Source organism: Convolutriloba macropyga, chromosome 13, assembly GCF_964194025.1.
Source record: "Convolutriloba macropyga chromosome 13, txConMacr16.3, whole genome shotgun sequence".
Lineage (NCBI taxonomy): Eukaryota > Metazoa > Xenacoelomorpha > Acoela > Convolutidae > Convolutriloba > Convolutriloba macropyga.
This window is the reverse complement of record NC_134480.1, coordinates 43436808-43453068: the sequence shown is the minus strand read 5'-3', so window position 1 is coordinate 43453068 and position 16261 is coordinate 43436808. Positions and strand designations below refer to the sequence as shown.

Sequence of the window (16261 nt, the reverse complement as noted above, 5' to 3'; positions counted from 1 at the left end):
GGACAAAAAAGTTTTCAGATCTGAATTAGGCAAACTTCTTGACATGCTGCTTTTTTCTCAAGTTTGTTTTTTATTGTTTTTTATTGTCCTTTTTATCGAAAGAATTTAGGCTTCAACAAAGAAAAGAGTGTAGCCTGACTTTGACTGGCTCCGCGACCAAGTAATTAGAGTCTTTGTTTACTACCCTTTCTTCTCAAACTCTATAGAGTTTTTCAAAAGCAACATTTTTGCATTTTATGTCAGACAAAAAACGAGATTAAATAGAAACAAGGTAGAGTTTCGTCAAATCATAATTCGAAAAAAAAATCTTGCCTTAGTCAAAGTATGTGATGTTGCTAAGAATTGTGATAACGTAGTTTGAAAGTTTAATTCTTGATCTGGTGCAATTCTGGAAAAACTAGTATTCAATCAAAATACTGCTTGTTATAAAAATAAAGAAATTTCAAGAGAAAACTAAATAAATACCACTTTTCAAAATGGTAAAAGGGTCAGTGTTCCTATGATTAACTGACCTAGTTTTATTCGGTCAAGTGATATGGCAATACAGGCCTGCTGCTTCAACTAGTTCACAGATTTTTTTGCAGAGTGACATGAAATTGTGTAATTCACGGAGATCTGTGAACTCATCTTACGATGTAATAATTATTTGGTTTTTTTCGTAGACATATGAATATGATGTCTGTTTCAAGAACTTGACACTCAATTAGATTGTTTCAAATGAACAAACTCAAGTCATCTGATAACAAACATGAAGTCCGGTTCCAGAAAATTTCTGAAAATTTCGGAATGCGTTGAATTGCGCTGAATTCTGAAAACTTTCAGCGCAAAAAATATAACAATATTTTGCTGAAATGCGCTGAAGTTTTCCGGAAATAAGTTTTACTTACTTTCTCTGACACGCATTGTGAGCATCCCCGAAGTGTCTATAATAGGTGTTAATAACAGCGTAACACTTCGTATTGTGCATACCAGGCCAGGCCTCGAACCCCGCAGGACATGGTTCTAAATCAAACAATCAAATTCTTTTTTTGAAGACCAAGGCCCCCCATTAAGCTGTATTGTTCAGACCCAGACCCCCCTGGTGTTGCAAAGAGCGTGCCCTAAGCGACTCTTATCTGGACACAGCACAAAAAAAACGATCTGGACACGACTTTAAGTCTGATCAGAGCACAATTTGTGTTTTCGTGGTCTGACAAAAATCACTAACTGGTTTGCAAAGAAAATGGCCAACAATTCGATCAGATTCAGATTATAGATGGCGCAAAATTTTAAAGCGATGAATCCCGTAAATTTAAGAGTAGTCGTCACATTTAACACGAGACATGCTGATGTTCTAAACTATTCTTATGAGAAGAACGAATACAAGTTATTTTTAAAATGTTAAAATCTACAGAGCCGTTGTAATCTAATCCAAAGTTGGTTTAGGGTTTTTCATTTTTTACATCTGAAAACTTTTCAACCCAGAGTCGCCAGTCTGTCTCCCGAGTTCCCGCTTTAAAAAAAGATTATGCCAGACCAAGATGTCCTAGGATCAGATCCATACAGACAAAACGACTATGATCAAAACAACTTTGACTTGTTCAAAATAATGCCGGGGTTTATGACCCAGTTCAAATCCAGGTATCATCAGAATTGGCTTAAGGTAGTTTATATGGGTGTGTATTTGTCCAGCCCGTAATTAAGTCCCTCAGTTTCTGCTCGTTTGAGGATTGTTCATTTTTATTCAAGTTCAGGTTGAATTAACTCTAATCCAACTTCAGTCCCATTGTACGTTTAATCCCAATCGAAAGAAATCACTTCGCGACTTTAGGGAGTCTAGGAGTAACCATTGGAATCCCCAAAATACATCGCTAGAGCTCTGCTCGTTAGAGATTGTACTTCATGGCCTAGGTAGGGCTAAAAATTAATTATCCTGAAAACATTACGTGCAATCTTATTAGTGAACAATTGGTTCGCCTATTGTAGAACATGTCAGAGTCCAACAGATGGTAAAATTTTTCAAGAGATTTAAAACAAAATCCACTCTTGAAACTTATCAGTTTTCTTTAAAGGGAAAATTCAAGAAACTCTTGGCAATAAAACTTCCGAAGCACCAATGGTATAGCTAAACTCTATGACAGAAAAAAAACGTGGTTTCAATTTTTTTTCTCTTGTTCACTCAGCAGGCCTTATCACCTACCATACTGGCTCCTGGCCTTCATTTGAATGTAAAAGAATTTTTTAATGAATTGTTTATCTTGTAAAACAGAGATAATGCATTATAAGGTGACCACAATGCATCAAGGTTTTTGGAGTGTATTATCCAGGCATGATAGAATTCATTACCGACATCATGTCTTTTCTGAGTAAACTCACCGCATTTTTATGACAAGAACCTTACAGCAAATCAGAAAAGCACTCTCAGAATCTGTTTTAGTTCATCTTGAAAAACAAGTGCACCGCTTCATTTAAAACAACTGTGGTTTCTTTGCTGCAATTCAAACTAAACGCAATGGTGGCATCCAAGTTGAACATGTTCTCAAAGCAACGTAGGAGCCGCAGTAAGGCACACTTAAAAGCAACTCTTCATAAAAGCAATCTATCTTGTATCAGGGCACCGAAAAGCTTGATTATATTTCGCAATATACTGCACTAAAAAATTTGTCTTCCTTAAAACTCATAAATTTAAAAGAATATAGATTCCAGTGCTCGCTATTGTTACAATTCATTGAAGTTCCCTTTTTTGAATAAAAAGTTACCATTTAGGTAAATTATCCTAAGAAAATACAATGACATCAATCATAGCATGCATGTGTTGATAAAGCCCAATAAATTGAGGATAAAATACATTGTTCACTAAAAATACAGACAACTATTCTATGATAAACTCCTAATGATCAATCGGAGTCGATCAATCCTCCATACAGTACAACTATTTACAATCAACACTAATAAACACTAGTGATAATATGTACAAATCATCATTAATGTTAAAAGTTAATTTATTTTATACCCGGGTTGACCTTTCTTGGCAACCATATAAAAGAACCATATATGGTCCCATACAGGCCATACAAAATTTTCTTATATGATCTTGCTATGGTTGCCACGATCTCCATATATGATTCTTATATGGCATCCAAGAATCCAATATGGTCATTCGTGCGTTCTTTCAACGCCCATACAAAGCTTATGCAACAGTTCCAGCTTTAAACGCTTTACACGACTTATGGCATATTGGTACCATATATGGTTCTTACATGGTCCATATATGGTTCTTATATGGTCCATATATGGTTCTTATATGGTTCATATATGGTTCTTAAATGTTTCTTACATGGTTCACATACGGTTCCGACATGTTCCTTACATGGCTATTACATGGTCCATACATGGTCATTACAAAAAACGCTCGTGGATAGTTACATGGTTCTTACGTGATCCATATAGGCTTCTTACATGTTTCTTACATGGTTCATATATGCTTCCGACATGTTTCTTGCATGGTCCACATTAGGTTATCACAAGAAACATTCGTGATTGGTTACATGGTTGTTACATGATCCATATATGATTCTTACATGTTTCTTTGATGGCTCAAATATGGTTCCGACATGTTTTTTACATGATCCAAACCTGGTTACTACATGGTCCATAAAAGATTACTACAACAAACCTTTGTGAATAGTTACATGATTGTTACATGATCCATATATGGTTCTTACAACCTTCGTACATAGTTCTTGCATGACTCACAAATGGTTCCATAACGGTTCCTGTATGGCACTATGGTTTTCGAAATATCAACGCGATAGTACGCGATTTTCGCATGGCTTCCTACAAGCATATGGATGCCAAGATGAATATAAAGGAACTGAATCTGCTTTTTCGAAAGCTTAATGTCATATTAATATCACCACTGTAGTTTTTACTTGTTTTTCTGTATTCCTTAATTTATAAATGCCTTTTCTAATGCCCATTGGTTCTCAAAAAAGCCATATATAGTACCTGGTTTTCGCATTGTTTCTCTGTGTTTCCTGCATGCATCTGGTTGCCACGAAGATTATAAAAGAACTGTTTTTGCTTTTTCGAAGGCTTAAGGTCTTCAATATCGCCACTGTAGTTTTTACTTGTTTTTCTTTTTTTAAAACTTATGAACGGCTTTTCTAAGGCTCCATAGTTCTCTAAATATCCACGTATAGTACGTGTTTTTTGCGTAGTTGGTCTGTGTTTCCTACATTCATGTGTTTGCCAAGAAGAATATAAAAGTACTGAATTTGCTTTTTCGAAGGCTTAATGTCTTTGATATGACCACTGTAGTTTTTACTTGTTTTTCTTTTTTTTAACTTATAACTACCTCTTCTAAGGAGCAACAACATACACGTATGAAAAGGAGATCTTTATTTAATAATATTCCATTTATGGATTTCTTGGCAATCATATCAAAGACCATTGTAACAAAATGCTAAAAGTGACAATCTTATAGGTATGAGGCCGCATATTATAGCTCCAGATGTTAATTGCAGCATTTATAGCACATTTTATCACACTCCGCGAAATACAACAAAATGTAATAACATCAATTCAAAAAAAAATCATAATTAAGAAGAACAGTAGCTTATTTTTGTGTAATTGAATGAGCTCTCTGTTACTAATTATGCCCTCTGATCAAAATGCCCGCAAAAGCACTTTAGTATGGCCTTTTATTTGTGAAAAGAGTGGTCGTTTTTTTACTACTGATTTTGGCTCTAGAAACAATGTATTTGTGTCAAATTATAAAGTCATTTCTTATCTTTTCTTCTTTTATTTTTTTGAGAACTCCACATAGTGCTGAAGTAAACATATGCGTTCTGCTACCAAAAACGTCTTACTTATTGCCATTTTTCAAGCTTTTTAGACATTTTTTAAGAAATCTGAAAAGTCATGGACTGCTTGGCAACCATATGCAAGACCATAAATATTTATGGTCTTCGATATGGTTGCCAAGAAATAAAAAATCGAAATAACCTAATTTGCTTTTTTGGAACGCTTAATGTAGTCAGAAAATGTTAATTAGGCTGTTCTCTGTAATTTTTTTGTATTTTTTGACTTTGACTTTTTTGGTCGTATATGGCACCATAAATGTGTATAGTCTTGGATATGGTTTCCAAGACACCATGAACTTCAATTTTTTTTCAAGTGTCTTGGTGAGTTTTTCTCCGCTCAGAGTGCATTGTATGGGTGTTTTAAGAGCTTTTTGAGCAATGTTGATTTTTTTTGCATGGTCATCTATATGTTTGCCAAGTTACCATAAACTCCATATATGGCTTGGATATGGTTGCCAAGAAAGGTTTATGGTGGTCAACCCGGGTATAGTCCATATGATTATTAAAACTGAAAATAGTTCTGCTCATATCTATGAGGTGAAACAACTTGTCAACTTTGCGAACCGAATTGAAGCAATTTCAAAGTGAGCATATTTCCCGGGCAGCAGAATGGTGCCAAAATAATGCAAGAAGAGCGGTAAATAACTAGCGTTGAGAAATTATTGAATCGGCCGCCATTACAGAATCGTCGGTGAATTTAGAGACAACATTTCAACGCATAAACCCCGCGAGATAAATTTGGAAAAGTGGTGAATTTCTATATTGTCAACACTATCTACGCTAATCTTACAAAACCATGGCGCTTCTAAGCGTAGATTTGACATAGGTTTGTGTTTCTAAGTTAAAATCTCACGTCAGTGCAACAATTAAAAATAGCGTTGATCGTACTTATTTTGGCGTTCAAAAATAGCGTTGAACTAAAATAAATTCAGATTTTAAATTTTAGCGTTGATCCTAAAAATATTCAGTACTTGATTTTGTGCTTTTTTTGAATTTTTTGTTTCCAAAGCCAGATGCAGAGATTTTTTTAAAACTATAGCTTGATTGGTTTATAGACCTTTTAAGAGTTAGATCTGTTAATCCAGTTAAAGAAAATTTTTGCTTACCTAACTATTCTACCTACAGCACCATTTTACAAAAAAAATGTTAATTTTGTCAACTTTTCAAAAAACTGATACTTCAATTTTCCAAAATTTCGACGAAGTGATTTTTTGCTAATAACTCGGCACACAAAAGGTTAAGTTAAAAGTTTAAATATGGTCTAATAGTGGGTTAGAAGATTTAATAAACTCAAGCTTTATTTTATTGATGCACTAGAAATGGCTATGCAACCCCAAAATTGAACTGAAGGCAACTCTTGAATGTTGAATTTTTGAAATTTAAAAGCTGATTTGAACCCGGTTTTTGAAAAGATAGACACTGAAAATATACCTGTTGGTTTTATGTAAGCTGAACCACGCCAAACTTTTTCTCTCGAGCCTACCCTTGTTAAAGAGTTTGAGTCGACAAACATACAATTATACATATATATACATATATATATATACATATATATATATATATATATATATATATATATATATATATATATATATATAATCAAAACAAGTGACGATACTTTTATAGAATATAATTGACAGATTTTTTGCTAATTTTAAAATCTTTTCATTGTTTTGGAACGATACTCCACAGAGAACTCTAAAATTACTCCGGTTATCCAGTCATTAGATTTCTGGAAGCGCGATCTCTTAAATTATTTTCAAAAAATTTTAATTAGAACTAACAAAAAACTCTCGTACTGGTCTCAATAACGGGCGGGTCTAAGGTTGTTTTATCGTCTCTTCCTAAATTGATTTTATGAAATGAAATAGCCACGATTTTTTTAAATCCTCGAAAATAATTAAACTGGAGTCATTCAGGGTTATGTCCGGCATTTGCGTCGAGTTTTATAAAGATTTTGCTTGAAGTATAAAAAGAACAAGGCTCGACATATTTAAAAAAAAGGTTTAATTCGAAGTGTCGAAACTGTAATTCGAGTCAAAATTTATCGCCAGCTATGACTTATTAAGTCTTTTCATAGAGTCGAGGCCTCGACTAGGGAGCTTTAAAAACTCGTCTTTCATTAAACACGAAACTGAGCTATTTTGGAAATTAAACTCTTACAAAGTTAAAACTACGGAAAACAAGTATCTGTAACTTAATAAATAAAGCCCGAATTTATGATTACTTTTTTAATAATCATAGTTCGAAGCCCAAAAAAACTTAAAAAAAAAAACTTACGTACCAAGTTTGCTTGTTATAAACGTTGCCTCTAACAGAAAAATAATAGCTTGAATTAAAATTCTCCGCATTTTTGGACAAAATGAGACTCAAAAGTTCTGAAATAATAAACTCAGACAAACATTTTGCGAATAAATAAAACAAACATCTGCTTTTTTGGCGGTCAAATAGGTGGTCAATTTTTCCCTTCTTTTTTAGATTTTACATTTTGAGAACCATCTCGAATAGAAATGCTAAGATGTTTTAGATGTCGGCTTGAGAGGAGTGTCTCTTAGCATTTGGAAATTGGGGTCGCACAAATATACTTCGAAGTTCAGCAGTTGATAGTTGATATTAGAGCCGACATCGCGTTAAGACAAGCATTGGTTGAGCTTTAATAAGAAAAAAAAGCAACAAGACAGTGACTTAGTGACGAGTTAAACGACGGAAAATCTTCAGGAAAAGTTGAAATTTAATTTCTTTCGTGATACACTTTTGTGATTTTGTTAATGGTACACTTTTTAATTAGTGCTGTCAACAAGCGGCGAAATTGAGCTGAAAACGTTTATGAACGCGGAGATTGAAAGTAATTTGTATTACTGGAACTTTTTTGGTCACTCCAGTTAACTCCTAGCGATGATAGTTAGGTTGCTGTTCGCTCCTTAATTTTGTTACGCTCACATCAACCACAAGAGTTAATATGTCATGAATTGAAATTGCAATTAATTGAATTGATGAAAATTAACTAAACCTTTGGAGTCTTAGAGTTACTATATTATGATGACAACAATGGCAAAAAAATGTTCGAGAAATCACTAAAAACTGAGTTATTATATAACGGTTCTTTCATAAATTCAGCGAGCCTTCCGTTCATAAATACCCCGACTAACTCCTTTCATTTTGATGTAGGACTGAACAGAGAAATTGTCTAAGTTTGTAAGATGAAGTAAGATTAAGGGTCTAATTTCTCGAAAGGTGGTAGGACACGTTGAGAGATGAGGGAATGATAAGATTTTTAATCCATCAGTGATCCTCTGTGAGGTTAATTGATTAAGTATTTATATACCCAATTTTGCCGAAATAGGGATGGACAATTGAGCATGAACCAATCCGTTTTAATACAATCACAATTATTCAATTTAGAAGGCATCGTTATAAATAAAAGAATTTGTTTTGAAAATAAAAGAGAAAATTTCGTGCCATAGCCCTTTCAGAAAGCCCTTGTTTTTGAAAAAAAAGTGATTGAGTTGTTTCTGGGAGACACTTCAAGCAACGAAAAGTTTTTTGCTGACTCTCATTCTTCTATTTCTTTTACGTGGTGCTACTGGCTAGCCTCCGGGATAGAGAATTAGTTGTTATTCTCCAGTAGTTGTAGGATATCAAATGCTGTTATCGATTCTCGAAAGAACTATCATGAAACATACATATGAACTCGGGGATCATATATTGATAATATGGAGAATAATCGTAATGAAAAATCTTTGCGCCTGGTCGGGGTTGAGCAACATCATTGACCAAATTGACCAAATTATTAGACCTCTGGGCTACAAGTCGATCTATTCATAACAAAAAAAATATTGAAAACGTAGGTCTCAAAAATTTTGATGAGGTTGTTTCGAAATTAAAGAGGTTGTTTCGAAAATAAATAGGATTTTTACGAAATTAAAGAAGATTCACGAAAATAAGGCAGAGATTTCTCTGTTCTTGAATAATCAAAAAAATATAACATAAAAAATACAACAGTAAAAAATACTAAAAAAGAATAAAACAAAAAAATGAAGAGAACGCTTAAAAGTAATGAGACGTAAAAAGCTCTATGATGACCTATTCCAATAGACCGCCGTTGCAAACCTCGCATCGCTTTTTTAATATTGTACGCTTTTCGAAAGATTGTACCAAATGATTAGGAAAAGATTATATAAGAAGATGACTGATTGTTTTAGTTTTGAAATTGTGAATTGTTTTGGAATTGACTAATGGAACTGTTGATTGATTCTTCAGATATTCAGCTTTGAACTGATTGTCTTCCCACTTTATTGCGGCTCTGCAGGTCGGCTTCACCAGTGTTTGAAACTGCCAAGCCACGAAATTGCTGAGCGATCCACTAGGTATGCTGTATTATAAGAACAAGAAGTTTTGTTTGTTTCTTTTTTCCTTCAAAAAACGAGAAGTAAAAAAGTAATTTTTCACAGTTACTCTATCATCGGCTCTTTATTTGTTCATTCCATTATCAAAATCTAAACAGCACTGCCATTTGGCTTTTCTCGTAGGGCCTTTCTGTTGATACCTGATAAGGGAGAAATGAAATACTTTTAACAAAATTTTTTTGAGAACTTTGGCTACACGGCCCACTCCCGTACCTTCAAAGCTTTCAGAAAATGTGAAATAAAATCGGTGATATTCAGTTGAGATCAGTAGTACAGATAATCCGGTTTGCATTTGCAACTGATTTTCAAGTATTGTTTTTTTCCGGATGAGTTCAAGTATCGTATCAATTTTGATTTTCTTGTTCGTCTGAAGTAATCACTTGCTAACGGTGCCTGCGCACTCCTTACAGATGGTTTAGTGGCCTTTGCACGCTATACCAACGACATTTTCTCATGTAGATCCTCAGCGCTCTGTTAATTGTTTGTTTGAGATAGATTTATTAGATTTATTCATCCAGCAAGCTTTAGCGTTCAAGCATAGAGGTCAAACCATTATTTTTGTAAAAGCAGCAAAGTGTCGTCCTCAGTGCTTAGATGAATAAACAGCCATTATTGATTTGATTGATTAAAATTTTTACAATGCAGCAATATATCAACAATTTTGCAAATTGTTCCATTTTATTAAAAAAAATTAGGGTTACGCCAAAATTCAACAATAGTTTGCTCGATGAATTAGTTTTGTTTTATTGAAAAACTCACGACTATCTCGGAAAGCTGTGTTTTGGACTTAATCTAGAACAGTCTTACTGGCTTCAACTTTCACTACTTTTTGCACTCAAAGACGAGTAGTTACTTCCCGTGTTGAGAAATTCTTCAGATTTAAACATAAGAAATCGTCGGTTTTCGTCGCTTTTACTTCGCCAAAAACGATCAAAGCCCTTACGTTTTTTTCGTCGTTTTGATAAAAAACCGACGAAATCGACAAAAGTCGACCAAAAACGACAGTTCTTGCTTCGATTTCGTCGCAATTTCTCAACCCGGGTTATGAATTGTTCTTCTTCATGTAGTTTTCTGGGATTTAAATTGGTCATATTTTTAACCTCTCGTTTTCAGCGACTTGATTCTTGCCGATTTCAACCATCAAAAACCCACTTGACGCCTGGCCTGGCAAATGATGCTCTTTTTCAACGAAAATGCGGCTTGCAGTTCAAATTTGTTAACCCAATTATTTGTCGGATAAATGGAAATAATTTAAACGTTAACATTTTAAGTTTATCACTTTTCGTTAGTATATTGAACAAAATGCAGCGAAAAGAAATTTTTATCTACTTTAGCTCATCTTGTTCTGAGAAAAGGACTCTCTATTAAATAAATAGTTCCCCGGCTGAGCTCCCAAACCAAAGGAAATCATGTCCAGACCAAAGATGGACGCATGAGGAGGGAGGGAAGTGTCGTACGTAAATAAACAGGGGGGCTCGGTAATGTGCGTTCGCACCTTAAGTTCCGATCCCGCTCATCTACATTTTTCACTTAATTGTCTACCAAATGAGGAAGAGATGAAAAAAAAATAACATATCAACATACCGTTCAACAAAGTACTAAAATAATAAAACAATCTACTCTAGAGGGCCTATGAGATCTGTGGCTACCATAATATGAGTACCAGAAAAGACGGCAATAAAAACCAAATAGTTTAAATTTTAATTACGACCAAAACTCCTTGTCCGTTTTTGAAAACCACTAATAACCAAATCAAAATGGCATCAGATAAAATTTATAATCAGCAGATTAACTGGCATTTTTGGAACAAAATATGGGACTTTTCCTCGATGCGACTTGGCAACAAGTTGACTAGAAATGAGTAAAAGGTGCAAAGTTAATTAAAAAATTGCTTTTTTTAAAAGAAAATTAAATTCGAACTGATTAGAAACATTACGCATCAAATGAAATCCTTGAGAGAGTCTTTTACACCTCAATAGAGAGCAACTGAGGTCTTTCATTATCCAGGATATGTCATACGGCTACAAAAATAAACGACAAGTACAGGCAAAACTAAAAATTTGCACGAAAAATTATACACGAACACGATGTCTCACCATTCAATTAAACATTGAGCTCATCACTAATAACAATGAAAATCTTCGTTTGCATTTTTTGAAGGTGACAGAATTTTTAAATCAAATGACGCCAAATATTGTGATACTGTGAAAAGAAAACAAAAACCTACAAAAAAGGGGCAAATATGCAAAAATCACAAAAATTGGTTTCAAGAAAACTGGTTGTTCTAAGAAGAAAGACCATTTGAGGAAAATAACACCGTTATGAAGAGCAGATTCTATTTCAATAGATAAAAGGTTTGAATTGCATATTGAGATGCTTAGCTACAATTAAACAGAAATAAAATTGTCAGATCTCAAAAATCTATCTTTTTTTAAATAAAAACAAACATTTTCAGAATTCAAAGCCAACAAAAAAAGAGTAGACAGTTTGTCTTGCAACTACCCAGAAAATTAATTGCAACTCTTATTAATGAGACTAAATCATATGACAATAAAATAACATTAAATACAAGCTGAACTAATAAGTTTCACAAACAACTTTACGAAACCACAGTTTTGAAGCCATTAAATTTATAAGATATAAACCACGAGAATACAACATCTTCATTTGCGTCTTCTTTGACTATTATAACGTCTTTTTTTAAAACGAATATCACAAAATGACAACAAAGAGAACCACAAAAACTGAAAAGTATCTAAACATCAGAAAATTCTACTGAGACAAATTGTCTAAGCCCTGAAGACATCATTTAAAACGTTTAAACACCAGAAAAAATATTGTTTATGGTTTTTAATTCAGCAAAACATTAAAAACAGCTCTAAATAATGAAGCTAATTTACGAAAATGATATAACATTGTACAATAAGAAAAAACGCAAACCAGAACAAAAAGTTTAAGAATACTATTACTCTTTTTTAGAAATTTAATTCGAATGTCAAAACAACCAATAGCTATTTACCGATATCAGTTAATAAGTTCATTTGTTTATCTTTAAGTGGTCACTGAGACCTTTAATTACACAATATTTGGCATATGACAACAAAAATTAACAGCAAATAAAGGGCAAAAATAAAAAACTACCAATTTCTGCAAGAGAACGGTGTCGCAGCCCTTCAAACCAGATGTTATGAAAACGAAAAAAATATTAAGTTTCAAATGTTGCAAAGTTTTTTTCAGTTGTATTGTTAAATTACGTTTCAATTTACAAAAGAAACAAAAACAACAGCAAAAATGGGAAATTATACACAAAAATCAGAAAATTTTGTATGAAAACTCGTAGTACCAAAAGCAAGAAAACCTTCCGTTAAACCAATCGGCCACACAATTGGTTTGAATTATGTACGGAGAGATGATTGACCTGTACTTACTGAGAATAAACAAAATGTTGACTAAAATAATATAAAATTTGTTAAATTCAAGAAATCACTGAAATTTCCTTAAAACAAATACATTCAATAACAAAAGAGATATTTGGTAACAACCGAACGAATAGAAAAGGCTCAATTACACCTCTCTAGGAAAATATTTAGATATTTGACTGGTTAAACTTAAAAATCAGACTGCCAAAAGAATAACAATTGAGGGCAAAAGTCAAGAATTTAGTTAAATTTTACTGAAACTCTTCCTCAAAGCCAAAAAAACCATTTGATTCTCTGAAAACAAACTGTATCTACATTTGCCTCAAACTTACGTAAATTGGAGCTGTCATAAAAAGATCCCTGAATAAAAAATATTGTCAGTAATTAACATTCAAAAAACAAAGGCAAAATATTTTGAAAAAAGGCAGCATCAAATTAAAAACCAAAAAGTCTCTTATTCTAAGAATCCATGATATTGTCGAACCTCTCCCTGATTTTGTCACGAACCCAGCAAACCGAACAATTGTTCCAAGTGTTCGAGAATTAGACCAACTGTTGCGTGGAACTCGTCATATATTAAAAAAAGAACGATGCATTTTGTATAATTATCGAGTTAAATCTCCAAAAAACGAAAAGTCTTTAATTCCAGAAGACTTTCATACGGCACCTAATTGCAACTAGCGCTCCTTTCAGAATTAGGGACTCTTTTTTAAAGTTTCTAGGTTACTGTGTCTGGCAAACTATCACAAAGTGGACCAAAAAATCATATATTGTGCCATTTTTGATGAAAAAAGTTTGAATTTTGAAAATTTTATCAAAAATTTCAGCCCAAAAAAACTTCAATCAAACAATTCAGCAAATCTCCTGTATCTTTAACGGTAATAACAACACACTGCCTTTAAAAATTTAAACTTATTTTGAACTATATTAGCGAAACTGTGCCAAACTTTAGCAAAATTTATTGAAATTGTGAACAAAAACAGTCGAAAGTTCACAAAATTTGAAACCTCGATAACTCCTTATAGAAAAAATGAAAATCGAAAAAATCTTTTTCATTCCGTATTCTACGCTGGACGGGCTTTTCAATGATACCACTCACAGTTCTCTACGATGAATATATCGATCGGCCAAAATTTACTGAACAAAAAAAGCCACTTGTGTATAAAGGTCCTCCTCTCCACTAAACTGGGGGTCGGAACAATTACATAGTTTAGAAAAAATGGGCAGTATTTCCTCAAATGGACAGTCTCCAAAATTACACAGTTTAGACACTTTCCATCTGACACGGACTGGATAAACCAGATTGCATCTGGCGCCCCAGCCCGGACTACAACAAAGCCCCTGGCTACAAGTTTATCACTCGGCGTAATAATATAAAGTCACATATAAAGTTTTGTAAAAAATGAAACCTAGGAACTACAGAAAAACAAAAAATAAAGAAATTTGAACCAACCTCTAAATTTGCTCAATGAGCCGTATAAACCGCAACCGAAATTAGACCAAAGAAAAATATAGTTATTTGTACAGATCAAGATTAGAGTTATGATTTGATTCTCTACGTTGGTACCAAATTTAAAATAAAGATGTTATTCGGACCTGATAATCTTAGTAGACGAAACACCTTGAAAGCATATTAAAAATACTATCTGAAGACTTAGGCATCAGCTTATGACCTGGAACGCATTTTTTGGACCTTACATAATACATACGGACATCTAAAACCCCTAGTAACAAGGCCACATTTAGCGCCCTTAAAAAGCATTTTCTCAAATTATTAGGCTAAATTGGGCCCACAGGACTCAATTATCTTAAGATTTGAAAAGATTGGCTAGTATAAACACGGCTAATTTTTGAGCCTTTTTCTTAACTCAATATCCTGATTCTAAATTCACATGCTTGTTATGCAACCTTCGTTATTCTCATCGGTAATAGTAGTTCGTTCCTTAGTTTGATTTTTCTATTGTCTTAGGATTATTCGATAGATCCGGTGTAGACTCAGATATAGAGTAGAGAAATGGAAAACAGTGAGGAGACTTTTGTAGAATACACTTGGTTTGACTCAGTTAGGAATAAGGTCTGTGGTAACTTTGCAACCTTTAATTTATAAGTCTAGTGATTTCTTAAGTTAAAGTTTGGCCTTAATTCGAAACATAAAATAGCTACTTAGGAAGATAGGTGGTTTTACAGAGATCATTGACTGTTAGTTTAAGTTCAGATATCCCGGGACATCTAGAGAATGACTGCAGACACCTTCAAGACGAGAGTTTCTAAGAGTATCAATCACTGAGCTCCTTTGGAGACTGAATAAGGGAAGCCACTCTGAGGGTAGGGTTGCCTGCTCAAGGAAGACTTGGCGAGTAAGACTAACCCATGCAGTATGGATGGGCGAAACGGTTACACTTTTAACACGGTCTGCAATAACCCTGAAGTGCCTGATGGGCAAAAGATCTTACGTTCTTTTTTCAAGTGGTTAATACTCGTTTGGCTGTGTTGTGGAGTGAACTATGACACACTTCGCTTCATCTGCAATTTTAGTAGGCTTTAGGGTCGCAGATTGATCTCTTAGTATAATTTAGTTGCATTTAGAACTCGGTTTGCTTCTTAATCACAGTACCACCTAATTTATAATTGTTTTCCTATTTCCTTACACTTAGCTCTTTATTAAGGATAAAAACTTCGAATCCAACTTATCATTATTATTTTAAACATACTGCTGCCTCCAATCTGAATCTTAGGAGTAATAGAAGGGCCTGGTATAACCCTCTCTGTTATATGGGATAATAGGCTTGCGAAGTTAATACTACTCTAGTTCTCTGTTTTCTTTTGGATATTTAAGTATATACAAATTGTTGGGATTTGGTTAGGGAATCTCCCCACCCCAGTTTTTCAAATTCTATAAGTTATTTCAAACTTTAAAGATTTCAGGCCAATTTTAAAGAACATTGGTTTTGGGATTTTTTTGAACTCAACTGTAATAAGTAAATGCGATTTCATTGATCTCGGTGGGTAGATGGATAAATCAGTCGAGTTCTATAAACTTCAAGAATATCTAGACTTTCGTTAGTTTATTTTCGAAATTTTCGTGAATTTAATGCAAAAAATATGTCACATTGCATAGATTTTATGCTTTTCTATAAAAAAAAAAACGCATAAACCTCCACTTTTGTCATTTCTTCAGAAGGAAAAGTCGACAGTTTCTGCGGCAGTTTCATGCAAACTGGTGAGCTCTTTTTTTCAGATGCATTTTTCGAAAAAAAGATCCGATATTTTTTCTTTTGATCTAGTAATCTGATCGATGAAATTTGGCTCATATCAAACATAAAGAGGTTTCAGTGTTAGAATTTTCATCTGTTTAGATCTAGTTTCTTGGATGAGCACGTAAAAACTTTGTTTTTTGAATTTTTAACTGATTTCCCTATGTTTAAAAACTATGTTATTTAGAAAAAAGAGCAGACCATGGCTCTAAATTTTTGAACAAGAAAATGAGGTGACTCAAATTTATTAAAATTCTTTTTATCAGAGCTAACCAAAAAGTCCATAACTGGCGTTTAAAAAGTATCCAGTCATTGTTCAAAAGACTAGCACGAAATGT

General features: G+C 33.6%; 1 protein-coding gene across 1 annotated transcript in view; it reads right to left on the bottom strand.

The window, feature by feature from the left end:
- The window catches only part of LOC142352014 (uncharacterized), a 92673-nt gene extending 85421 nt beyond the window's left edge, over positions 1-7252 (bottom strand). The window contains exons 1-2 of the mRNA XM_075404343.1: positions 7129-7252; positions 888-1002 (exon numbers count right to left, since the gene is read on the bottom strand). Of these exons, the coding sequence (XP_075260458.1) occupies positions 888-1002; positions 7129-7195 (182 nt within the window). The 5' untranslated portion in view covers positions 7196-7252. The remainder of the gene's footprint in view (positions 1-887; positions 1003-7128) is intronic.
- Between the last annotated feature and the right edge of the window lie 9009 nt (positions 7253-16261).